The sequence below is a fragment of the Bubalus kerabau genome, chromosome 15 (genome assembly GCF_029407905.1).
Source record: "Bubalus kerabau isolate K-KA32 ecotype Philippines breed swamp buffalo chromosome 15, PCC_UOA_SB_1v2, whole genome shotgun sequence".
Taxonomy (NCBI): Eukaryota; Metazoa; Chordata; class Mammalia; order Artiodactyla; family Bovidae; genus Bubalus; species Bubalus kerabau.
This window is the reverse complement of record NC_073638.1, coordinates 29,191,703-29,217,561: the sequence shown is the minus strand read 5'-3', so window position 1 is coordinate 29,217,561 and position 25,859 is coordinate 29,191,703. Positions and strand designations below refer to the sequence as shown.

At 37.5% G+C, this 25,859-nt stretch overlaps 1 protein-coding gene across 1 annotated transcript in view; it reads right to left on the bottom strand.

Annotated features, from left to right (window-relative positions):
* Positions 1 to 25,503, bottom strand: part of ARCN1 (archain 1) — a 30,683-nt gene extending 5,180 nt beyond the window's left edge. Inside the window, exons 1-8 of the mRNA XM_055548278.1 lie at positions 25,339 to 25,503; positions 12,816 to 13,079; positions 12,162 to 12,341; positions 11,828 to 12,033; positions 9,862 to 10,026; positions 3,867 to 4,032; positions 1,388 to 1,535; positions 983 to 1,091 (exon numbers count right to left, since the gene is read on the bottom strand). Coding sequence (XP_055404253.1) covers positions 983 to 1,091; positions 1,388 to 1,535; positions 3,867 to 4,032; positions 9,862 to 10,026; positions 11,828 to 12,033; positions 12,162 to 12,341; positions 12,816 to 13,079; positions 25,339 to 25,341 — 1,241 coding nt within the window. The 5' untranslated portion in view covers positions 25,342 to 25,503. The remainder of the gene's footprint in view (positions 1 to 982; positions 1,092 to 1,387; positions 1,536 to 3,866; positions 4,033 to 9,861; positions 10,027 to 11,827; positions 12,034 to 12,161; positions 12,342 to 12,815; positions 13,080 to 25,338) is intronic.
* Between the last annotated feature and the right edge of the window lie 356 nt (positions 25,504 to 25,859).

The window sequence follows — 25,859 nt, the reverse complement described above, 5'->3', positions numbered from 1 at the left end:
TTAATAGTAAAAACATACTAAGAATATACTTACTACTTATTCATTATTAAGCCCTGTACTTAATCATGGGGATGCTGAGAGGCAGAGGAGAGGAGCAGGGATTCAATGGTGAAATAATAATAGTTCAGTCACTAGAAATGCTAGTGAGGAGATAAAGTCGAGTATTTCTAGGTGATCCTAGAAAGTATGCCATTTAAGCATACATCAAAACTTACTGGAACTAAACTTCTGGGGGTGATGGATTTTTTGTTATTTTAATTGTGATCATGGTTTCACAGGTGCATATAGGTCAAAACTTATCCAACTGTACAATTTAAACATATGTAGTTTATTGCATGTCAACCATACCTCAATGAAGTTGTTAGAAAACTTCCTGAAACTAATGCAAATATCTTGTTTCACCAAGAATAGTACCCTGAAATCATACTCTCATCTTTAGCTGGTAACTTAGCAAAGAAGGTGAAAAAAGAATTCAGTCTGACAGACTCAATTTCTTCAACAGTTGCAAAACAAAACAGAGAACTGGCTCCTCCTTCTGGAAACCTTCATTACTACAGGAACAAACTGAAGACCAACATCTGAAAACACAGCTTTAGAACTACAACCAACTTTGTATGTTTGGCTTTAAAGTCAGTAATATGCACTCCTTCAAAAGTATACAGTTGTATACATTTTGACAAATGTATCTTGTAAGCACATTACAATCAAGTCACAGAATATTTCCATCATCTCCAAAGTTTCCTTGTGCTCCTCTGCAGTCAAATGCCTGATTTCTCTACCAAGAGTATTACCTTTTCAGAATGTCTTATACATGGAATCATACAGTTAGTATGCAGTCTTTTGTACCAGGCTTCTTTCACAACTGGCCTTTGTATCTTATATATCTTAGCATGGACAGTCAGCTAAGTGTTGCCTCCAAAACTGAGTTCTGAAAGACTAGTTCTATAAGCTCACTATAGAAAAAGTTATGTGGGGAACTTACGGGAGTGGAATGGTGATAACCACATCATTCAGTTCTAAATTATCTTCTTGTAGCTCATATTCTATGTTGACATCACAACCATTTCCACTTTCTGAGGGCCAGCAATTAACTGAAGACAAAAGCAAAGCAAGTATACTAAACATTAGGAAAAGAATGAAGCAAAGTTAAGACTGCAAATCAAAACTGATACCAGCAAGCCTTAAAACATTCTAATGTAAACTATTGGAAACAATGGTTTCAAAATTAAAGATATTAAAAATTAAATCTAATCATTAAAATACAGTCCATTTTAAAAGGTCATTTTGTCAAAAAGAATTACGGCAATAAGGGTAAGAGTGCACAAGTCAGGGCTATTTCTAATTCTCAGCGCAGACTAGCTTAGTAGGACTGGCCAGAGGCACTTACTTGTCAGTGGAATAAAAGATTCCTCTGTGGTCTGTAGTCTCCACTTCAGCACCCCTACATCACTGTTGACTGGAAATGACTTCTCTGGATTCTTCAAACCAATTAGAGATTCTGCAGTGAAAAGTTTTTTATCCACATTTGGATGGGTCTGAAATGAGAAAGGAAAGAAAATTTCTGAGGTTCAGACATGACAAGACAGGAAATAAATTCCTTTTGGTCTTACATGGCCCATAATCTAAACATCTAAAATAGGGTGCCTAAAAAATTCCAATTATTTTTGATTTTGAAGAAAGATTTCCCTACTTCAAAGACTGTGTTTTAAAAAATTTTGACTGCACCGGGTCTTCATTGCGGTGAGCAGGCTTAGCAACCCCACAGCATATGGGATCTTAGTTCCCCTACCAGGGATCAAACCCACATCCCCTGCATTGGAAGGTGGAATCTTAACTACTGAACCACCAGGGAGGTCCCTGAAAGACTTTTCAAGATTTAAGACATTTCAAAATAGCAATAAAGTAATTTTTACTCTAAACCATTTTGTTTGTAAGTAACAAGTTAGTAATTTTGTAACTGAAAAAGTTAAAAGACCATCAGCCAAGTCCTTTACAAAAATACTTTAGGTGGAGCAGCCTCATGGTGAGGCCAAGCTTGCCAAATAGAAGAGCAGGGTCAGAGGTTGATCAGCTGTCTTTGTCACACAGTAGTCCTCACCTTACACTAACGAAGGAGAGGGAAAAGCTCTGTGCAAAGTTTACTTGCAATTTTGTGTAGAGAGCTAAAGTTGCTCAAACTCAGGCCAAATAAGATGGACCAATCTTTTTTAAAGAAGTCATATTAGGGGAAAAAAGGAAAAAGAAGAAACTTTTGGATTGATTGACTACATACACTTTACAAGCCAGCAATGCTACTGTCAAATAATATAAGCACTACTTCCAAAAGACAATTGTGTGTTGGTTATGCTTTTCAACTGTGGTGTTGGAAAAGACTCTTGAGAGTCTCTTGGACTGCAATGAGATCCAACCAGTCATTCCTAAAGGAAATCAGTCCTGAATATTCATTGGAAGGACTGATGCTGAAACTCCAATACTTTGGCCACCTGATGCGAAGAAGTGACTCATTTGAAAAGACCATGATGCTGGGAAAGACTGAAGGCAGGAGGAGAAGTGGATGAAAGAGGATGAGATGGTTGGATGGCATCACTGACTTGATGGACATGAGTTTGTCAAGTTCCGGGAGTTGGTGATGGACAGGGAAGCCTGGCATGCCACAGTGCATGGGGTCGCAAAGAGTTGAACACGACTGAGCTGAAATGAACTGAACTATGAAGGAGGGAAAAAAGCAGACAAAATCATCTTCTTCTCTGAAAAGGCTTTGTTCTTGTGACAAGAGATGTAAGATCAACTATCTAAATAAAATATAACAATCTTCCTTGGTGGACCAGTGGTTAAGACTCCACCCTTCTAATGGAGAGGAGGTGGGTTTGATACCTGGTCAGGGAACTAAGATCCCATACTCCACACAGTGCGGCCAAAAATTTTTAAAAATAAAATAAGACAGGACTTCTGTGGCTCAATGGTAAAGAATCCACCTGCCAATGCAGGTGACCAATCCCTGATTCGGGAAGATCCCACATGCCACGAAGCAACTAAGTCCGTGAGCTACAACTATTGAGCCTGTGCACCAAAACTATTGAGGCTATTTCCTAGAGCCTGGAAGCCTCAACTACTGAAGCTCGTGGACCTAGAGCCTATACTCTGAAACAAAAGAAGCCACTGCAATGAGAAGCCTGCACACCATAGCTAGAGAGCAGCCTATGCAGCAACAAAGACTCAGCCAAACCATCAATAAATAAAATTTTTGAAAATAAGTAAATAAAATGTAACAAGAACAACTGTTATAAAGGTTTCTTAGAAAGAAGCCACATAGGTGGAACATACTTATTTTTAAGAATTCTATGTACATTTTGAATATACCATTAGATACTACCCTTCAGCTAACAAAACAAACACTGGCAGTTTATAGAGTAGCAGAAATGCGCAGTGTCATAATTTGTTTCAATAAAACACCTGCCCATTAAGTTTTAAACCTTGTTGTTTCTTTAACTATACTTCAAGCAAAATCCTAAATGAATTTACTTTTGCATAATAGTAACAGATAAGCATCTCTTTGTACCTCTGTTAGTGAGTATGAAGTCATTTATTAGATTTCAAGATGACCTTTCACTCAATTTCAATAGTAAAAGGCCATACTAATACAGCTGCTGTCAATCACTCACAACTGGCCTGGGAAGGCATTTATTGACTCAAGGCATCCACTGTAGATAACAGATTAACTTTTTTCCTATGCATTTAGAATGGTACTAGTTACATAAAATAAATAATCATCTGTGTTCTATGGTTCATACAGGAACTCCAGCTGAACAAGACTGTGCTAAGTAGACAAAAACCTTAATAATCCCTTATTAAAAGCCTCTATGCACCTGTAGCTGTACTCCTTTCTTGTCTTCATTTTCCACATGAAGACGAATTCGGCCAAATTTATCATCTGAGATCCTAAGCATGATCATGCCGTGCAGCTCCATGTTCTGTAATCCTCCATCTCGGCCACAGGTTAATGTGATCTTTTCCTCAATCTTCATGTGCACACTGTAGAGAAAGAAAAATAAATTTGTTCAGAAAGGTAAAAATCAGAATTCCTTTTCTCTGGGGCTTAATGTTGATTAGCCATCAGCAACTTATTTTAAGATGTTGCTGCCATTATGTATCAAAATTTATAGCATTATACAAACTATTACATTTTGTTAAAAATTTATTTTTGATTGCTTTGGGTCTTTGTTGCTGTACGCCAAACTATTACATTTAGAATGGATAAAAAGCAAGGTCCTGCTGTATAGCACAGGGAACTATATCCAATCTCCCAGGATAAACCATAATAGAAAAGAATTCCTATATCTATATATGCATAACTGAGTCACTCTGCTGTACAAAAGAAATGAATACAACACTGTAAATCAACTACATTTCAATTTTTTAAAAAAGGAAAAGAATACTTTATCACTATAGAAAATAAAATAAAGCATTATATCCTTAGGTTTAGCGATTCTTCATTGTACAGATAAGTCTGCACCTGTGCAAAACAATGTATGTTATTCACTGAAAGACTGTTTGCAATAGCAGAAGTTTAGAAACAAATGTCCATCACTAGGATGACTTAAATACATAAAAGTATGTCAACAAAATGAATACTGAGCAATTACAAGAAAAAGAGGAACAACCGACAAAGTTTTTTATTTGAAAATAATGTCAAGAATTAAAAAATCAGGGACTTTTCTGGTGGTCCAGTGGTTAAGACGCTGCACCCACAGGGAGTGGGTTCAATCCCTGGTCAGGGAACTAAGTTTTCACACGTTGCATGGTGTGGCCAAAAAAGAGAAAAAAAAAAAAAAAAAAAAAAAAAAAATTAAAATGGTAACAGGAATATAGGTATACCCTTTTTTATCTATTGCTAATATTTTATCCCATTTGTTTGATCATTTGCATCTCTATGTAACTATATTTTACTTTTTCTCCTGAATTATCTACATGCAGATCATATACATCATGGTCCCTTACCCCTAAACATTTTTCAGAATGTACTTTGTGAGAATACAATATTCTCTCACATAACCACAGCTCTGTTATTAACTTCATAAATTTATCCGTTCAGTTCAGTTGCTCAGTCATGTCGAACTCTTTGCAATTCCATGGACTGCAGCACGCCAGGCTTCCCTGTCCAACACCAACACCTGGAGCTTGCTCAAACTCATGTCCATTAAGTCGGTGACGCCATACAACCATCTCATCCTCTGTTGTCCACTTCTCCTGCTTTCAATCTTTCCCATCATCAGGGTCTTTTCAAATGAGTCACTTCTTCACATCAGGTGGCCTAAGTATTGGAGTTTAAGCTTCAGCATCAGTCCTTCCAATGAACACCCAGGACTGATCTCCTTTAGGATGGACTGGTTGGATCTCCTTGCAGTCCAAGGGACTCTCAAGAGTCTTCTCCAACACCACAGTTCAAAAGCATCAATTCTTCAGCACTCAGCCTTCTTCACAGTCCAGTTCTCACATCCATACATGACCACTGGAAAAACCATAGCGTTGACTAGACGAACCTTTGTCGGCAAAGTAATGTCTCTGCTTTTTAATATGCTGTCTAGGTTGGTCATAGCTTTTCTTCCAAGGAGCAAGCGTCTTTCATTTCATGGCTGCAGTCACCATCTGCAGTGATCTTGAAGCCCCGAAAATTAAAGTCTGTCACTGTTTCCATCATTTACCCATCTATGTGCCATTAAGTGATGAGACCAGATGCCATGATCTTGGTTTTTTGAATGTTGTGTTTTAAGCCACTCTCCTCTTTCACTTTCATCAAGAGGCTCTTTAGTTCTTCTTTGCTTTCTGCATAAGGGTGGTGTCATCTGCGTATCTGTTATTGATGTTTCTCCCAGTCATCAATTGATTTTTCACTTAATTACAGAAAAAAATTTCCTTATAACACCCAAAAAAGATGTCCTTTTCATCATAGGGGATTGGAATGCAAAAGAAGGAAGTCAAGAGAAAGCTGGAGTAACTGGCAAATTTGTCCTTGGAGTATAAAATGAAGCAGGGCAAAGGCTAACAGAGTTTTGTGACGAGAACACACTGGTCATAGCACTCTCTCTTCTGACAACACAAAAGAAGATCTACACATGGACATCACCAGATAGTCAATACCAAAATCAGACTGATTATATTCTTTGCAGCCAAAGATGGAGAAGCTTTATACAGTTAGCAAAAACAAGACTGGCAGCTGACTGTGGCTCCAATCATGAACTCCTTATTGCCAAATTCATACTTAAATTGAAGAAAGTAGGGGAAACTACTAGACCATTCAGGTATGACCTAAATCAAATCCCTTATGATTATACAGTGGAAGTAACAAATAGATTCAAGGGATTAGATGCGATAGAGTGCCTGAAGAATTATAGAAGGAGGTTCATGACACTGTACAGGAGGCAGGGATCAAGACCATCCCCAAGAAAAAGAAATTCAAAAAGGCAAAATGGTTGTCTGAGGAGGCCTTACAAATAGCTGTGAAAAGAAGAAAAGCTAAAGGCAAAAGAGAAAAGCAAAGCTGTACCCATTTGAATGCAGAGTTCCAAAGAATAGCAAGGAGAGTTAGGAAAGCCTTCCTCTGTGATCAGTACAAAGGAACAGAGGAAAACAACAGAATGGGAAAGACTAGAGATCTCTTCAAGAAAATTAGAGGTACCAAGGGAACATTTCATGCAAAAATGGGCAAAATAAAGGACAGAAATGGTATGGACCTAACAGAAGCAGAAGATATTAAGAAGAGGTGGCAAGGATACACAGAAGAACTGTACAAAGAAGATCTTCATGACCCAGATAACCACGATGGTATGATCATTCACCTAGAGCCAGACATCCTGGAATGTGAAGTCAAGTGGGTCTTAGGATGCATCACTATAAGCAAAGCTAGTGGAGGTGATGGAATTCCAGCTGAGCTATTTCAAATCCTAAAAGATGATGCTGTGAAAGTGCTGCACTCAATATGCCAGCAAATTTGGAAAACTCAGCAGTGGCCACAGGACTGGAAAAGGTCAGTTTTCATTTCAGTTCCAAAGAAAGGCAATGCCAAAGAATGTTCAAACTATCACACAACTGCACTCATCTCACACACTAGCGAAGTAATGCTCAAAATTCTCCAACCCAGGCTTCCACAGTATGTGAAGCATGAACTTCCAGATATTCAAGCTGGATTTAGAAAAGGCAAAGGAACCAGAGATCAAATTGCCAACATCCGTTGGATCATAGAAAAGGCAAGAGAATACCAGAAACAATCTACTTCTGCTTTATTGATTATGCCAAAGCCTTTGACTGTGTAGATCACAACAAACTGGAAAATTCTTCAAAAGATGGGAATACCAGACCACTTTACCTGCCTCCTGAGAAATCTGTATGTAGGTCAAGAAGCAACAGTTAGAACTGGACATCATACAACAAACTGGTTACAAACAGGGAAAGGAGTACGTCAAGTCTGGATATTGTCACCCTGCTTATTTAACTTTTATGCAGAGTAAGTACATCATGAGAGACTCTGGGTTGGATGAAGCACAAGGTGAAATCAAGATTGCCAGGAGAAATATCAATAACCTCAGATATGCAGATACCACCACCCTTATGGCAGAAAGTGAAGAAGAACTAAAGAGCCTCTAGATGACAGTGAAAGAGGAGAGTGAAAAAGCTGGCTTAAAACTCAACGTTCAGAAAACTAAGATCATGGCATCCGGTCCCATCATTTCATGGCACATAGATGGGTAAACGATGGAAACAGTGACAGACTTTAATTTTTTGGGCTCCAAGATCACTGCAGATGGTGACTGCAGCCATGAAATTAAAAGACGCTTACTCCTTAGAAGGAAAGTTAGGACCAACCTGGACAGCGTATTAAAAAGAGACGTAACTTTGCTGAAAAGGTCTGTCTAGTCAAAGCTATGGTTTTTCCAGTAGTCATGTATGGATGTGAGAGTTGGACTATAAAGAAAGCTGAGCACTGAAGAATTGATGCATTTGAACTGTGGTGTTGGAGAAGACTCTTGAGAGTCCCTTGGACTGCAAAGAGATCCAACCAGTCAATCCTAAAGGAAATCAGCCCTGAATATTCACTGAAAGGACTGATGCTGAAGCTGAAACTCCAATACTTAGGCCACCTGATGTGAAGAAGTGACTCATTTGAAAAGACCCTGATGCTGGGAAAGATTGAAAGCAGGAGGAGAAGTGGACAACAGAGGATGAGATGGTTGGATGGCATTACTGACTCAATGGATATGAGTATGAGTAAATTCCGGGAGTTGGTGATAGACAGTGAGCCCTGGCGGGCTGCAGTCCATGGGGTCACAAAGAATTGGATACGACTGAGCGACTGAACTGCAGTGAAAAAAAGCAAGTGGAAAATGTGTTAAGTACACCACCGCTTATGTATAACAAGAGAAAAACAGAAATTATACCATATTTTTATTCATCTATACATATATTATCTCTCTTGGAAGATACACACAAAAACTAGTTAGTACTAGTTGTATCTGAAGAGAGAACCTCAAATGGCTGGGTAGGAAGAAGTTTTAGTGTAACATCCTTTGAACCTTTTGACTTTTGAACAACTACATAAATGTATAATCTAGTTTTTAAAATAAGTAAAGTAAAAGGTACTGCTGCTATGGGCCATTATTAAGTACAATCTATCCATATTCCTCACTAAAACAGGTTTTAGCTGGGTGAACCTCAGTGGTTTAAAAAAGTATGCTGGCGTCCTACTTTATTCTGTTCCAACCTCTAAGTCTTCCCAGAAACAAAAGCATGAGACTCAAGACCACAGAGAGATGTATCTAAAGACAATGCATGGTGTCATTTACCTTCATAAGCATTTGCTCCATGCTCAAGAAGTATTCCAACATTCAGAAAAGAGTTTCAAGCTCTCTAGTACATGATAGTCTCCAACATCTTATTAAAATAGTGTCAAACCTGTCTCCCTCAGAGCAACCACTAGGAATAACACAGGAACTTCAGTGATTTGAAAGATTTATCCCAACAAAACCCTGTTCATTTCATATAAAATAAGACACACAAAATACTCCTCTTTGAAGCACACCTGATAGAGGTATCCTCCCAGACTCATCTTTCACCTGACCTCAAAATCATTTATAACAGTAGAAAGTCTGGGCTTCAAGACAAGAAATCTGAGTCATGAAAGTGTGAATTTGATAACTACCACTTAAAAATGTTACCAACCAGTACCATAGTCCAGCGATAAGAGACAAATCAAAATATTCTATACTGGCTTTAAATACTTAAAAAGCAAAAATAACACATTTTGCTACTAAAGATATTTATAATTTTTGTCCTAATTAGAGAAAGACATGCCAAAATATAGTACAGAGCGAATCACTGTTCTAGTACTCCAATTCAAGTCCATTTTAAGAGACAAAGTATAAACTAAGCATGAAGAAAAGTTATTTTTTGTTTAATTTAACCACCACAGAGTTGGTAGAAAGGTTAAGTTCTAAACAGAAAACAGAAGGCTAAGAGTCCCCAATCATGGTTCGAAGAGGGCAGAGGGGGAATATCTCATGTTCATACCTAAAATTTTACTGAAGTGTAGCTGATTTACAATGTTGTGTTTAATGTCTACTGTACAGCAAAGTGACTCAGTTATACATATTTATTTTTTTCATATTCCTTTCCATTATGGTTTATCACAGGATATTGAATGTAGTTCCCTGTGTGATAATATACAGTAGAACCCTGCTGTTTAGAATATACTCTTAAGTCTTTTAAATCTGGAAAAATTAAAAAACACAAAAAGAATTTATAAAGTATTGAGATAAAAAAATTTTTAACACCATGTGGTCTGTTCCTACTTAACAAGTTACCACTTACCTCTCCATATTAATGGGTGGAGCATGCACTTTGGTTGCTTCAGAGGTACGCTTGCCCATATTGGAGGATATGATATTTTCACCTTCAGATTTCAATTTGTCAACGAAGTTATCTACTTCCTTTCCTTTGGCTCCTAGTTTCAGAGCCTTGCTAGGGCCTGAAGGTCTAAGTGGAAGAATGCAAAAATAAAAAAAATACACACATGATTTAAAAAGTTAAAAACTAATTAATAATTCCCTATCACTAAAGCTTTCCCTAAAACTGTTCTTTAAGAGAAATGTGAATACCTCAAGGGATAAACTAAAGTTTCCTAGTGTTTAGTGGACCACTAAACTATTTCTTGTTTGAACTGGCAGCTGGATCACTATTAACATGTAAGGTTCAGAGATTCTCTGTTGGCCCAGTAGTTAGGATTCCATGCTTCCACTGCAGGGCACAGGTTCACAGGTTCACTCCCTGGTTGGGGAACTAAGATCTTGCATGCTATAGGGGCATGACCGAAAAACAAACAAACAAAAGAACCACATAAGCTTCAAGTACCCAAAGACCAAAGGTATACTTTGATAAGCATGTATGATCTGAGGAAAACTTTGTTCCTTCTATCCAGATAAATATACTTATGTACAAACAAACTTTTTCATATAACTTTAGGTAGTTTAGATTCTCCCTGAAATCCATTTATGAACACTAGATTAAAAGTATGTGTCCCCCTGGAGAAGGAAATGGCAACCCACTCCAGTATTCTTGCCTGGAGAATCCCATGGACAGAGGAGCCTGGCAGGCTATAGTCCTTAGGGTCACCAAGAGTTGGACATAATTGAAGCAACTTGATCCATACTTGCAGAAAAAAAATCCATGTTACTCCTCTTTATTCTCTAAAACTAGCATGTCAACAAGAATAGTTCAAGTAACCAAAAACTACTCACACTTTTTTAATTAGACATCTACAGCAGATTTGGATTTCTATATAACTCAATAAGGCATTGAGACGACTCATTGTTAGAAACATTTCACATATAAAATTTAAAACTTGGAAGAAGAGAATTTAAAAAGAAAGGCGTTAACGTGAATCTAATCATGATGAGATAGTTGGCAAATTAAAACAAAAGAATAATCTACAAACCAATGGCTACAGTCCGTAGGGTCACAAAGAGTCTGACACAGCTGAGTGACTGAGCATGCATGCAAGCACTACAAACCAACTGACCTCTATTCTGCCAAAAGATCAACATAGTAAGGGTAAAATTCAGTCCGAAAAATTGTTCTTAATTAAAGAAGACTAAAAAAATTTGGCAAATAAATGCAACAAGCGACCTTGGATAAAAATAAAAAGCATTAAAGGACATAGATAACACAATTCAAGAAATTTGAATGATTATGTTATATAAGATAATGCTATCGTATCAGTGATAAATGTCCCAAATTGAATAATTTTATTATGGTTATTTAAAAGAATGCATTATTCCTGGGAAACACATGTTGAAGTATTTTTAGGTCAAGAGATATCATGTCTGTAATTTCTTGCCAAATGATTCTGTGAAAAATAACAACTATGAATACAGATTAATTTATTCTTACAATTTTTGAAAATTTTTAACATAAAAAATAAAAATGATAAAAATAAAGGGACTAATCTAGAGAAAAAATAAATAAATAAAAGCATGTGTCCCTTTAACAGTTAAATAACTCTTCTTCCAATATAAGGCAACTCTCATAGGAAACTGAGCTTCAAGGTAAAATTTGTAGAAGAACTCTCTTTCACACAAAAGGAAAAACACCGCAATCAGATTTCTCCCTTATCCCCATATTATCAATATGCAGCCAAATTTAATATTACAACTTACTTTATCAAGGCACTCATTATTTAATAGTTTGCCTAGAAATCAGATATTGCTCTGAGATACACACATATAGCCGTCATCTGCCATTCTAGAACTGTATTCTAGGTGATTGCACTAGATTATACCTGGCTGGTGCGGGTGCCACTTTTGGTTTGTCAGTTTCAATGATGGTCTCTGTGATCATAGAAGTTGTGCTGCCTCCAGACACTGTGGAGCTTCCAAAGCCCCCAAATCCTGGTGCCTTTTTGCCCTGTCTCTCTGCATCTCTTCGGGCCTGCTGTAATTCTTTTGCTTTACGCCGCATCTCAGCCTTGGCTTCACGCTCTTGAGTCTATGAAAAGAGACATACTTGGATGCAGCTTTGAATTCAGACCAGACTAGTAAATAAGAAAGAAAAGTCAGACAGAGAAGCCTAAAAGAAAGACACAAACCAGCAGTCTCAAAGAAGACCCTATTTACCTCTCTGACTGCTCTGAACACCTTCTCCTCATGGGAATCCATTTCTGTGAAGGTTCTGATCTGTGCCAGGTTAACATTCTCCCGGTATCCCAAGGCAACAATTTCGTCAAATGCAAAAATCAAATCAAAACAGTGCTCAGATATTTCATTCTCTTCTAAGGCTCGACAATATTCAGGAATCTAATCATGAGGAACAATGGAAAAGAAATATTTAGAATGTATCAGCAGTTATGCTTTCCAATTCTTATCCTATAAAATACATATATTTCAATATGCCTGAATCGCTTTACTAGCTCCTTCCACTATTCTTTAAGCAAGTCTTTGGCATAAGCCTTTGTATGTGTGTGGCTACATCAACAAATCTCATCGAAAGAATATTATCTAAAAATATGGCCAAACAAGTGTCAAACCACAAGGGCAGGTTATAGTTACCGCTAAGGAACTGGGAAACAAAAGAGCAATTTTCATACTCTCCTTTGTAATATTTACAGTCAGCATATCCAGTAAAAGGAGATGTGACCTAAGATGCTGGGACGGGGACTAGGTGCATAGAACACACAAAATGATAAGCATCAGATGCTTTGGGGAAAAAAATAGTTTCACACAAAAAACTTAAACTCCAAAAACCTTAACACAATATTACAGGACTCTTACCACTCTTGAGAAGAGCCTTAGGGTCTCCAGATCTTCTAAGATGTTGCTGTTTTTGGTAGTGATCAGTACCATGTACAATTTCTCCATAGGCTGGTAAACATATCTGACACTCTCTGTTTCCACAAATGTATGTTGTTTTCCAGTGTTCATGAGCTTTGGAAAAGCTGCTAACAAGCCCTCAATCCGAGTTCGAGTCATCTCTACAAACTGTCGAGAAACAATAGCTTTTCCTGCTTTTGTACAGACTGCTGCTGCCAACAGCACCTGCAAGGAACATGTAAATAAGTACTAATCATTTTTTTACATGTGTTTTCTCAACATCTTCAGATCCGTAAAATGCCACACTCAGTTATTTAGTGATATAACTACTACTAGAATGCTGACTTTCAGACTCTACTTCATTGCTCTTTTAATTATACTATGTCATTCAAAAGATAAAGGTGAAGTAGAGGAAAATGAAGCTATTACTCCTATTTTTCAATAACACACCGAGAGAAAAACTTAGTAAAGAAATAATTTTTTCTAAGTCTACACACATTATTAATGGGTCCCCTGTGACTCAAAACTGGGTTGCTCTCTGCTTTGGCAGACCCATAAATAGCTTAAACTTATTCAAGGAAAAACAAATTTCTACAGAGGTCTGATCAGGCAGGCTGAATAGTTATACAAGGCCCCAAAACTTTCCTTTCATTTTTACCTAAAACATGGAACCAATCCAGTGAGTCTAAATTTATCTTCTGCTCTTTGATTAACCCACACTAACTTACCTCCAGTCACACAAACAATCTGTAAAATGAAAAAGTAAGTGGCTCAATGTTTCACACAGGTTTTGACACTGGGCAATGATCAAGACCAACAGCCTTTTTTTCAGAGTCTGGCATTTCATTAAACAAAACAAAGCACCAAGGAAGATATGACCAAATGTCATTAGCAGAGTTGTAAGAAAATTAAGTATAGTGTTAACAGTCTCTTCATTGCAGGAACCCAGAAGTTTATAAGGACAAGTAACAGAAAGACTATTTACACATATTGGAAGCCTCAATACTAGGATATGACTTCTGAAATATTAACATTCTATTGGTCAGGTTCCTCAGTTTTATAGAAATCTTTCCTCTACAGGTGAGCAGCTGGAAAAAAAACAAGTTAGTCAATTTGAGTAGATATTCTTTTAGTTTCAAAACATCAATATAGTTTTACAGTGATTACAGGAGAACATAATGTCCTTATTCATCAAGAATAGGTCATCAGGGTATTTGGGAGATAATTACCATCACACTTATGTCCAAGCAGCTAGGTAAAAACAATTTATAGTGAAAAAGTGTTTGATCTATATCTTGCACAAATAACTTTCCTCTACCAAACAGATCTTTATTTTTACTGATTGATTTCTTTCCCATGAACATTGTGCAAATTTTCTCACATGAAATCTCAAGAATAAATCCTATCAACTGCTCTATTTCCCAAATAACAACTGCAAGTTTAGAAAGAAACACATTTAAGAGAGTAATACAATTTTATGCTCCTGAGTCTACCAATTCTATGTTGAAACTTACCTTAATTATGCTGGCATAAAGTTATGTAGTATAGAATTCAAAAGTTAAAAAAAAAAGTAGTTCTACTTCATAAATAAATACTTTCAGGAAGAATCTTGCTTTGTAAATTATATCCTTTTAAAAACATGTGTGCTCAGTTGCTCAGTTGTGCCCAATTCTTTGCGACCCCAGGAACTGCAGTCCGCCAGGCTCCTCTGTCCATGGTAATTCTCTAGGCAAGAATACTGGAGTGTCTCCCACATTGCAGGCAGATTCTTTATTCTCTGAGCCACCAGGGAAGCCCAAGAATACTGGAGTGGGTAGCCTATCCCTTCTCCAGGGGATCTTCCCCACCCCGGAATCGAACCAGGATTTTCTGCATTACAGGTGGATTCTTTACCAGTTGAGATACCAGGGAAGCCCCTAAAATAGCCCATGTATGTCTAAAATATATTTTTATATTTATAAAATATAAAAATATATTTTTGTATCTTATATTTAAAAATATAAGATGATATTTTAGACATATGGAAAAGTATAGAGTATAAAAATTACAGTTGATTACTTTACAAGTGGCAAATAAGCTCGCTTAAAAGTCCCAGAACAGTCATCTTTCCCCAAAACACTTATAATTTTAAAAAATAAATAAATAGTTTTGTACTTAAGAAATGTATCATTCACCATCACCACTACTTGGGAGGTTGCTGTTACCACCCAGGCAAGAGGCAAGAAGATATACTGAGGGGAGTAAAAGATCCCCCAAAAAGAATAAAAATGCAATAAGGTTATGACCTATTCTTTTCAAAAGAAATCTTCCACTCCATGTCTTTATTATCTTGTTGCTGTTGTTGCTATAGAATTTTTTTTTAATTCAGCTTTATTGAGGCAGAATTAACATATAAACTTACAAGGTATTTTAAGTGTATATGGTGATTTCACATCTTTAATTTTATTTTTTTCTTCCAGTTTAACTGAAATATAATTGACATACAGCACTGAAAGTTTAAGGTGTATAGCATAATGATTTGACTTAATATACATCACAAGTTTGGTGAACATCTGTCATCTCATATAGGTAGAACATTAAAGAAATATAAAAAACGGAATTCCCTCATGGTCCAGTGGTTAGAACTCTGCACTTTCACTATAAAGGACCCAAATTCGATCCCTACTCAGGGAACTAAGATCCTGTAAGCCGCCTGGCATGGCCAAAAAGAAATAGAAAAAAAAACTTTTTTCCCTTGTGATGTGATTCTTTTAACAACTTTCATATATATATGATACAGCACTGTTAGTTATATTGATCATATTGTACACTGCATGTCCAGTACTTACTTAGCTTATAATTGGAAGTTTGCATCTTTTTGACTACCTTCATCCAATCTCCCTCCCCCATCAGTTGCTGCCACTGGTGACCACAAATCTGATCTCTTTTCTATGAGTTTATTTTTTTAACAATAAGATTAAATTTATTTATTTTTAATTGGAAGATAATTGCTTTATAATATTGTATTGGCTATTTTTAAAGTATAACAGACCTACAACACTATGTTGGTTTTTGGTATACAACATAGTTATTCCGTATTTCTATACATTTTAAAATGTTTACCATGATAACCTAGTCACCATCTGTTACCATACAAAAATATTACATAATTATAGACTATATTCCCCACATTGTCCCCATTCATGTCTTTAATAGTGTGAAATAAAGATTTCTTCAAAAAAGGGCAAGGACTCCTATAATTCTTGGTACAACACGTGTGCTTAGTCGTTCAATCATGTCCGACTCTTTGCAACCCCATGGACTGTAGCCCACCAGGCTCCTCTGTCCACAGGGATTCTCCAGCCAAGAATACTGGAGTGGGTTGCCATGCCCTCCTCAGGGGATCTTCCTGACCAGGGATAGAACCCAGCTCTCCTGCACTGCAGGCAGATTCTTTACCATCTGAGCCACCAGGGAAGCCCAAGAATACTGAAGTGGGTAGCCTATCCCTTCTCCAGGGGATCTTCCTGACCCAGGAATCGAGCCGGGGTCTCCTGGAGAAGGACATGGCAACCCACTCCAGGTACTCTTGCCTGGAAAATCCCATGGATGGAGGAGCCTGGTAGGCTACAGTCCATGGGGTCGCAAAGAGTGGGACACTGAGCAACTTCACTTTCATTTTTCACTTTCACGCACTGGAGCAGGAAATGGCAACCCACTCCAGTATTCTTGCCTGGAGAATCCCAGGGACAGAGGAGCCTGGTGGGCTGCCGTCTACGGGGTCGCACAGAGTCGGACACGACTGAAGTGACTTAGCAGCTCCTGCATTGTAGGCGGATTCTTCACCAGCTGAGCTACCAGGGAAGCCCTGGTACACACACAGTAATACCTTAATCTTGAAGAAGAAGAAATTGATCTAAAATTATCACCAGTCAAGAGACTTAGACTTGTTTAGAAGAATAAAACCAAATATACTCAAAAATTTGCTTTCACGTTAATTTTTATCATATGAGGTTCATGTTCCAACCATCTGCATATTTCTGGCAGAAAAAGAAAAAAGAAAAGGTAGTTGCTGCTTTAGTTTATGAGTGATAAGCAGGTATGTCTTTGTATGTGTCATATTTGACACATATATCCAAATAAAGTAAGATTTCTGTCCCAATAGGAGCCCTCATAAAAGACCTATGTCACATAAAAATTTGTACACATGTTCATAGCAGCATTATTCAAAATACCTAATACATAATAAAAAGTGAAAACCGGGAATTCCCTAGCAGTCCAGTGGCTAGGATTTGGCACTTTCACTGCCATGACCCATGTTCAATCCCTGGTCAGGGAACTAAGATCCTGGAAGTCACAAGGCAGGGCCAAAAAAACTAAAAATCTGTGTATTTAAATAAGTAAATAAACAGTGAAAACCCAAATATCCACCAACTTATGACTGGATAAACAGAATGTGGTACATCCATACAATGGCATATTATTCAGCTATAAAAAGGAATGAAGAATATGCTATAGTATGGATGAACTTTGAAAATATTACACTAAAGGAAAGAAACCAGATACAAAAAGCAACATCTCACATGATTCTATTTTCATGAAACATCCAGAATAAGCAAATTCAGAGAGAGAAAGTAGATGAGTGGTTACCAGGGACTGGGAAAGGGGAAATGGAAAGTGAAAGTGAAGTCGCCCAGTCGTGTCTGACTCTTTGCGATCCCATAGACTGTAGCCTACCAGGCTCCTCTGTCCATGGGATTTTCCAGGCAATAGTACTGGAGTGGATTGCCATTTCCTTCTCCAGGGGATCTTCCCAACCCAGGGCTCGAACCCAGGTCTCCCACATTGTAGACAGACACTTTACCATCTGAGCCACCAGGGAAGTCCGTGAATAAAAAAAGGAATGGAGGGCAAACCCATAGATTAAAAGAGACTTAAGAGACATGTCAACCATTCACATTGTATAATCTTATTTGAATCCTGATTCAAATTACTGTTCAAAAAAATTATAAGACAAATGGGAAAATATGAACAGTGAATGAACAGTTAATGACATTAAGAAATTATTGATAAATTTAAGGCATGATATATCCATTAAAAGTATTTTTAATATAAATTTATTTATTTTAATTAGAGGCTAATTACTCACTAAAAGCATTTTTTAGACAAGGAATATTTATTTTTTTAAAAAAAAAAGAGTTGTATAGATTCAAATTCTTCTAGTCTTTCATATTAAAGACTTTCTCTCAATCACTTTACGTTGAACATCTAAATGAATTGTGTAGGGTAGATTTTATCCTCAGTCTCAAACTGTGCTAGTTTTACATGTACTAATAAAAGACCATCTGATTTATAAATTATCCGAAGGATCAGAACTCACAATTTCATGTGTTGGATGTCAGTAATGATTTTTTTTTCTTTTTCTGTACTATGAGGTTTGTGTGATCTTAAAATAGTTCACCAACCAGGGACTGAACCTGGGCCCTTGGCAGTGAAAGCCCAGAGTCCCAGCCACTGGACTGCTAGGGAATTCCCAATAAATATTTCTTTTAAAATCAACTGCTCTACTGTAATACAAATGGGTTTTTATGACTCATAATAAAGTTTCCAAAAGTATCAATATGGTACATGGATTCAAGAAGTGCTAAATATTAAAAATCGTATGTAAAAGTTCTAGGAGACCGTAATTCAAAAAGCACACCTAGTGACAATGATGCCTGTGAAGAATTTGGATAAATCGTTTCATGAAGATAAGAACAGAAAAAAATGAATTATTTTTCAATTTAAAAAGCAACAGTATATTTAAATAAATTATTAAATACTTTAAGAACGTAAGTAAATTTTTAAATACTTTAAATATTTGTGCTACAGTCCTAAAAGTTTATATACTCCAAAAAGGTTTCCCTAATAGTCTCATCAGGAAAATGAAGAATTTCCTTATATTTGAGATGATCTCACATTGGTTTCTTCTTTTCCCAAAGACTATGTGAATTAGAAATAGTGTTCTAAATTTGCAAAGACTCAAGTTAACATATCAGGAAAGTTAAATGACTGGAAGTGAGAAGATCTGGATCCTAGTTTTTGTTTTATTTACTATCTGTCTGATTTAAGTTATGTTTCAACCTCTCAGCCTCAGTTTCCTCCCTTAGAAAATGGAGCATCATCTGACAATCTCACAAGTTATTATGAGGACCAAATGAGAATAATAAAACTGTAAGCCAAAGCACTTATACCACAACACTTATATACAACTTATACCACATATACTCACAATGTAAAGCAGCATCACTATTAACTTGCCAAGAAATGCATCTTATTAAAACCTTTGTCATTTCAAAGCAATGGATTTTTACCTTTATGGATTTGGCAATATTTTAACAGATTAAAAATGGACACACACTCCCTAAAAAATTTTACATTTAATGTCAGAAAATTCATAGATCCTCTAGAGTAGTAATTCTCAAAAGATCCACAGAGAAATCACTTTATGCAGTGAGAAATATTACTAATAAATGGAAGCACATTATAAATTTAATACTTACAAAGGGCCTCCTCACCAAAAAAAGGCTGAGAATCACAGTCCTAACAAAGTATGATTCCCCCATCCGAGAATTTTGCAATGTTTTGACAAACAAAATAAGCCACAGTAGAAATACTAAGCACAGCACAATTTAAACACTTGAAGTCAAAAATCTACCCAGAGAAAGGATTGCTCAGACCAAACCTTCAGACCTACATATATATATGCTGTTTAACTAGAAAGCCCATATTTAATATATCTAGTAACAGTAACTCTATTAGAAACAATGTTTATAGGCTTCAGGGTACTTCTCAGGCATCTAGAATTCAAAACACCTCCATACCATACGGATAAGAGTTTAGGTAAAAATTAACATCAAGGCAACATTAAAGGGAAAAAGAAATTAAAGACAACCTCTGACCAGAGAGGTGTATGCTATGGAGGGGGGCAATCCATTCAAACTTTGCTTTATCAATTGGGCATGGTCAAAGGCTAACTATAGTACTGGCAATCTCCATTTTGGCTGTATTACTATAAGAATCAACTAAATAATTATTTATTGGATACCTACTATACATATTAGATGCTCTCTGGGACTACAACAAGGAAATTAGTAGGACTGGCAGTCTTAAGAAATCTAGTAGGATCCCAAAAGTTCTTATCTCAAGAAAAATAAATTATTTTCTAACTATGTATAGTGATATTAACTAGACTTATTTTGACGATCATTTCACAATATATACAAATATCAAATTATTATCCTGTAAACATGAAAGTAATATGCTGTATGTCAATTACACCTCGGAAAAAAAGGCAGCAGCAGCCTAGCAGGGATAAGACACAAACTAGGCAGAATGTGTAAAGTAATGCACTATGGGAATTCAGAGGAAGAAGAGATTACTTCTAGCTCACAAGATCATGAGGATTTGATGGGAGAAACACTACTTAAATTATGCTTTGATCAATCAGGAAACTTGAGTATGTAAAGATGAAGGAGCAGTAGGGTAAAATAGTAGGTCCTCTCTTTTGAGTTATTCCATCATTCAGACACAAGCAAATAAGGCTCCCAAAGTAGGACCGAAGTGCCCAAGCCTAAGTATGACTCTCAACTTCAAAACACCCAAGACATTACGATCACAGTTCCCACAAAGTTGACATAGGTTTCTATTAATTATTATTCATGTTAACGCAGCAGTTAATAACTTGGTTGGAAGGTATGGTCAACAAGATAAATTTAACCTATTCTAAATCAACATTCGTCTTCTTAAATGCCTTGAAATAATTTTCTCTTCATATCAATGCTTACCAATTATTAAAATACAGTATACACTAAAAGGTAGGTTAATTTTTCCTACTATAATTTGACTTGATTTTATTTGGGAAACAGTGAATAAGTATAATTCTCTATACAATTACTTTGCTTGTTTTTTACATTTTTGGAAAAGAGCATTTAGACCTAAAACAAACTTTCAAGAGTCCTTGCGTTTGTTTTTTTAAAAATATTTATTTATTTGCTTGTGCCAGGTCTTAGCTGACAAGGGATTTTTTTTTTTTTTTCCTTGCAGCATGCAAGATCTTAGTTGCAACATGTGGGTTCTAGTTCCCTGACTAGGGATTAAACCCAGGCCCCCTGGATCCGGAGCACAGAGTTTTAGCCACTGGATCACCAGGGGAGTCCCTCTGGGCCCAGAGTTATGGAGATGATCTCCTCAGGATTGTTTTAAAAAATAAAGTTCCCCAATAGGTTAAACTTTGTTAGACAACTTTTCTCTTAATATACTTAAAATACTTTGAATATATTATCATTTGTTTTTGGATTAAATAACAACACTCTCCTATTCAAGTTCCTTGAATAAAGAAAGCTGGAGAATTAGATTTCTGTTCTGCCTCTACCACTAATTATATTACATTGGATGTCACTTAATTGCTTCTTGAAATACACCTAAAATACAGGCTGAGGTGAAGTGAAGTGTCCAACTTTTTGCGACCCCATGGACTGTAGCCTGCCAGGCTTCTCTGTCCATGGAATTCTCCAGGCCAGAATACTGGAGTGGGTAGCCATTCCTTTCTCCAGGGTATCTTCCCAAACCCAGGGATCGAATCCAGGTCTCCCGCATTGCAGGTGGATTCTTTGCCTTCTGAGGTTAGTTTATGTGAAAGTGCCTTTGCATCTCTATGATACTGTAACTCTAAGCATTTGAAAACTATAGCGACAGAAAATTTGCAATGTTTCCATTTCACACCCACTGCTCCAGTGATAACTACTTTGGAACCATGTTTTGCATTAATATTAAGCTGCCGAAAGGCAAACTGCCTAACCAAAACAAATCATATGTATGTTTATAGTATATGTGTGTCAGACAGCTGCCATATCATCCCTTCATCTCCACTAGCTATAGAGGTCCAAAAATAACAGGAAAAATACGACCAATTTCCTAAAGAAAAAAGTCAAAGACTTCCTCGAACCTCTAAATGCTTCAGTATTCCTCACTTCCACAACTAGCCAGTAACTGTTCTTTGTAATTCACTGTAATGATGATCTCTATATAATTCATGATCATATTAAGGCTAGTTTCTACAACTGTCATAGAGGATCATTTTGTCTTTCTTGCTTGCATGAAGTGATTACAGATAATATCAAATTGGGGGAGAGTACAATAAAGCATAGAGCACAAAACAAAACCAAAACTTGAAGTTCCTCAGTAAGAGTTTTAAGCTCATCACCAAGTTCCTCGCCTAAAACAAAAAACTTGTAGTAGAGTATAAAAATAAAAGGACATTGTTCTCAGTTTCTGCACTGTACTTCCTATTTGGAGAATAGACAAGATGGCAAATCAACAGAAACTCAAGAAATTATTTTCATTCTTTGCTCTCCTCTGAAACAACAATCAAAAAGATACATAAAAAGATATATACGGAGAAGGAAATGGCAACCCACTCCAGTATTCTTGCCTGGAGAATCCCAGGGACAGAGGAGCCTGGTGGGCTGCCATCTCTGGGGTCGCACAGAGTAAAAGAAAAAAAAAAAAAAAAAAAGATATATAAAGAATACAACAGGTGTGCAGCTGCTGTATTGTATTGCATACGAAAAAGAAAAAATACCCCCTAATTGGGAATTAGTTATTACTGTGTAGGATTTCAGTGCCCCCTGTCCCAGCCCCCAATCTCAGCCATAGAAACCCAAATCTAGCTTTCTAATAACTAATGATTCTTGGGAACTGAACATACTGTGATCACTGATATTTAATGAGATCACTACAATAGATTTACTCACTCCCCATACTTAGTAAATAAGAAAAGAATAGCATTCTGAGATAAGCAAAGACTTCACAGATTAGGGCTACAATGAGACTTAATATCAAGTTCATTCAAATATAAATTTATTAAGGAAAAAAACTGACTATAATGATACCTGACAAATGTTAAGAAAGTAAGAACACGTTCTCATTAATTTGATGAAAACTAGAAAAAAGTTTTTTTTTGTACTTGATTTTATAACAAAGTCATCATAAATCATTTGTTTTTCCATTTGTTCATTTTATTTCTCTACTAGGACTTTGCAGTGTAGGACATTTTGCACCAAGTTCAGTCACTAAAGCTAAAGGAAATTTACTATTCAAAAACCAACATTTACATACTGATATCTACAATTTATTTTAAAGTGCATTTTAAAAATATTTATTTATTTATTTGGCTGTATGAGCTCTTAATTGCAGCATGTGGGATCTAGTTCCCTGACCAGGGATCAAACCCGGACCCCCTGCATTGGGAGCATGGAGTCTTAGCCACTGGACCACCAACGAAGTCCCTAAAATGCATTAAAAAAAAGACGACCACAGGATGGATGAATAATTAGATGTGTGATAAAGCAAAAATAGTGAAATGTTAATTACAGACTAGCTGGTGGTTACATGGATGTTCACTGTAAAGCTCTCAACTTTCTTACATGTTTGAAAATTTTATTATAGATCAACTTTTAGAACTCTGGATACAGCTTTTAGATTCAAGAAATCTTTGCAAACTGTTACCCTATTTGGACATTTCTTTGTCCAGGGATCTCTTTGTAAAGGAACGGAACCCATAAATATTACACAGAAAAATACTTAATAATGCCTTAAGACTCAACAGAGCAGAATGTACTGAGATAAATTGTTCTCCAGAGTACACAAACCTGTAGGTATCTGGATCATACCAAGTTCTAAATAATTCAGAACTATAGGCATATTTAAATGTGACACAACTGTATGTATATGCAGTGTCCAAATAACATGCAAAATTTATGTTTTTATGTTTACCACGTAACACCTAAGGCCCTATGGGCCCTCTGGTTATTGATGAATTAAAAATACTACTAGGGAAAAAAATAGGACGACGTTCCCAAGAACTTATCAACAAACAAGGTTTCTGTTAAGATTATCTACATTTGGTTTATATAATAAAGCTTTTAATTTTGCTTTTAATGTTATACTCTGAAATGCACTACATGTACATCCAAGATGTAAAAAGAAAGTAGTTTTAAAATCACTACCTGAATACTAAGCCTTCTAGTGGAAATGAAGAAAGGAGTTTTTGGAAATTTTATGTCCAATATAAAAGTTTTATGAGACAAACCTGCTTGATGCAATTTATATGCCTGAAGCTGAAGAAAACTGTTCAGCGATTTAAAGCCCAAGGCTGAATCTCCTCACCAACCAAGTTTTCATCTAAAAAGGTTGTGAACAGAACTTAGTATAACTGGCACCAAATTATATATTGTCATCTCTGAAGTGTGTAGGAAGATGTTTTAAATCAAATTATTAATTTAGTGTCAAAAAGAGAAATAAGAAAAGCACACCCTTCAAAAGATTAAACGACATAAAGTGCACTTTAAAAATTACTAGCTTCTTTGGAACCAAAAAACTTCTACTTCACAAATATCCACAAATCGTAGTGATGAAGCCAGATGTAGTGGAGTGAGCACTATGTTTTGTTTCATCTCTCACAAACATTGATTTTAACCTTCTCTACTACAGATGAGATGGGAGAAGAAAATGGCAACCCATTCCAGCATTCTTGCCTGGACAGAGGAACCCGGTAGTCCATGTGATCGCAAAAGAGTCAACTTAGCCACTAAACCACCACCACCACAGATGAGAACGCGAAGATAATTCAGCTGAAGGCAAGTAACAGGTCCCAAAGAATAAATCCCTTCTCAGTCCTGGGAGACATCTGATTACGATATGCCACATCCACACTTCACCTGAACTATAAGCTCCTTGAAGACAGAAAACCTGTGTTCTCCACAACTGGCTCTCATCTTCCCAATGCTCTATACACAGAGTATACCCAATCACACCGACAAATGGACACACCTAACACCTACAGAAGCGGGCAGCAGGTTTCTGGGTTACCTGGGTCCTACCATTAGTGCCGTATCACTGTCAGAAGTTACTTCTTCCCGTTCTGTGCCTCCCTATGCACTTTCCTCTATTTCTCCTTTTCCAACAAACCAAAGAAAAAGTCCTCAACACTAATGATTTATACTTCAAACATCCACGGCCTACGGAACACCGGGGATGAGAGGTGAGTTGATTACAGAACGAAGTGAACCCCTGAGAGAAGCCCAGCTTGGGGCGCCGAGGCACCCACTGAACCTGCTGGACACCAGAGGCCAGGTCCGCAGCGTGGGGTCCAAGACCCATCACTAAGAGGTAGGTTCTTGCAGAGCAAAAACCCCGGGCCCGCTTTAGGGCCCGGATCCCGGCAGAGGAGGGTGCCTAGCTGATGGCGGTGGAGGGATGTGGGCGCGACGATAGAGGGACTGCAGTCAGGTCCCTCGGATCTCCTGCGGAGTCGATCACAGGGTGGAGAAGCCCCCAGAGCCCCGAGGAAGTGTCCGGCTCCCGGCTCTTGGGGCGGGGCTCCTCCAGCCCCAGCACAGGCCGGTAGCAGGGAGAACGGTCGAGCAAGGCCGGACGCGGGAGGTGAGCCCAGCTCGGGTCTTACCATGGTGACGGCGGTAGTGGGGCGCACCCGCGCGCTCCGGCTCCACTGCGGCTAGGGCTGGGGTCGGGGGAAGGGGAGGACCGGCCGCTCCGGACCTGCTGCCCCTCTGACAGGAGCGCCGCCGACTCGCCTCTTACCAAGATGGCGTCCTCGAGCCACGTCTCCAACCGGAAACGGCGCGGGTCAAAGGGCGGGGGGCGGGGCGCCGTGAGGTGGAGAGACTGCGGGAGCCGGCTTGCAACGCAGGTTGTGCCAGGGAGGCCTGGGGGCTCGACCTCCAACGTGGAACCGTAGGCTTCTCTCCCTTCCGTGTTAGTCAGCGCTTTTGGTTAACTTGCGACATCTCTTGCAGTTTATAAAGCTCTCAGAGACCGTATCATTTGATATACACGATAAGTGGTGTTCATAAGGGACTAGTAGCCAGAATATACAAAGAACTTTTAAAATTCAACAATGGAAAGACAACTAATCCGATGTTTAAATGGCTAAAATAGCCATTTCTCTAAAAAAGGTATATAAAT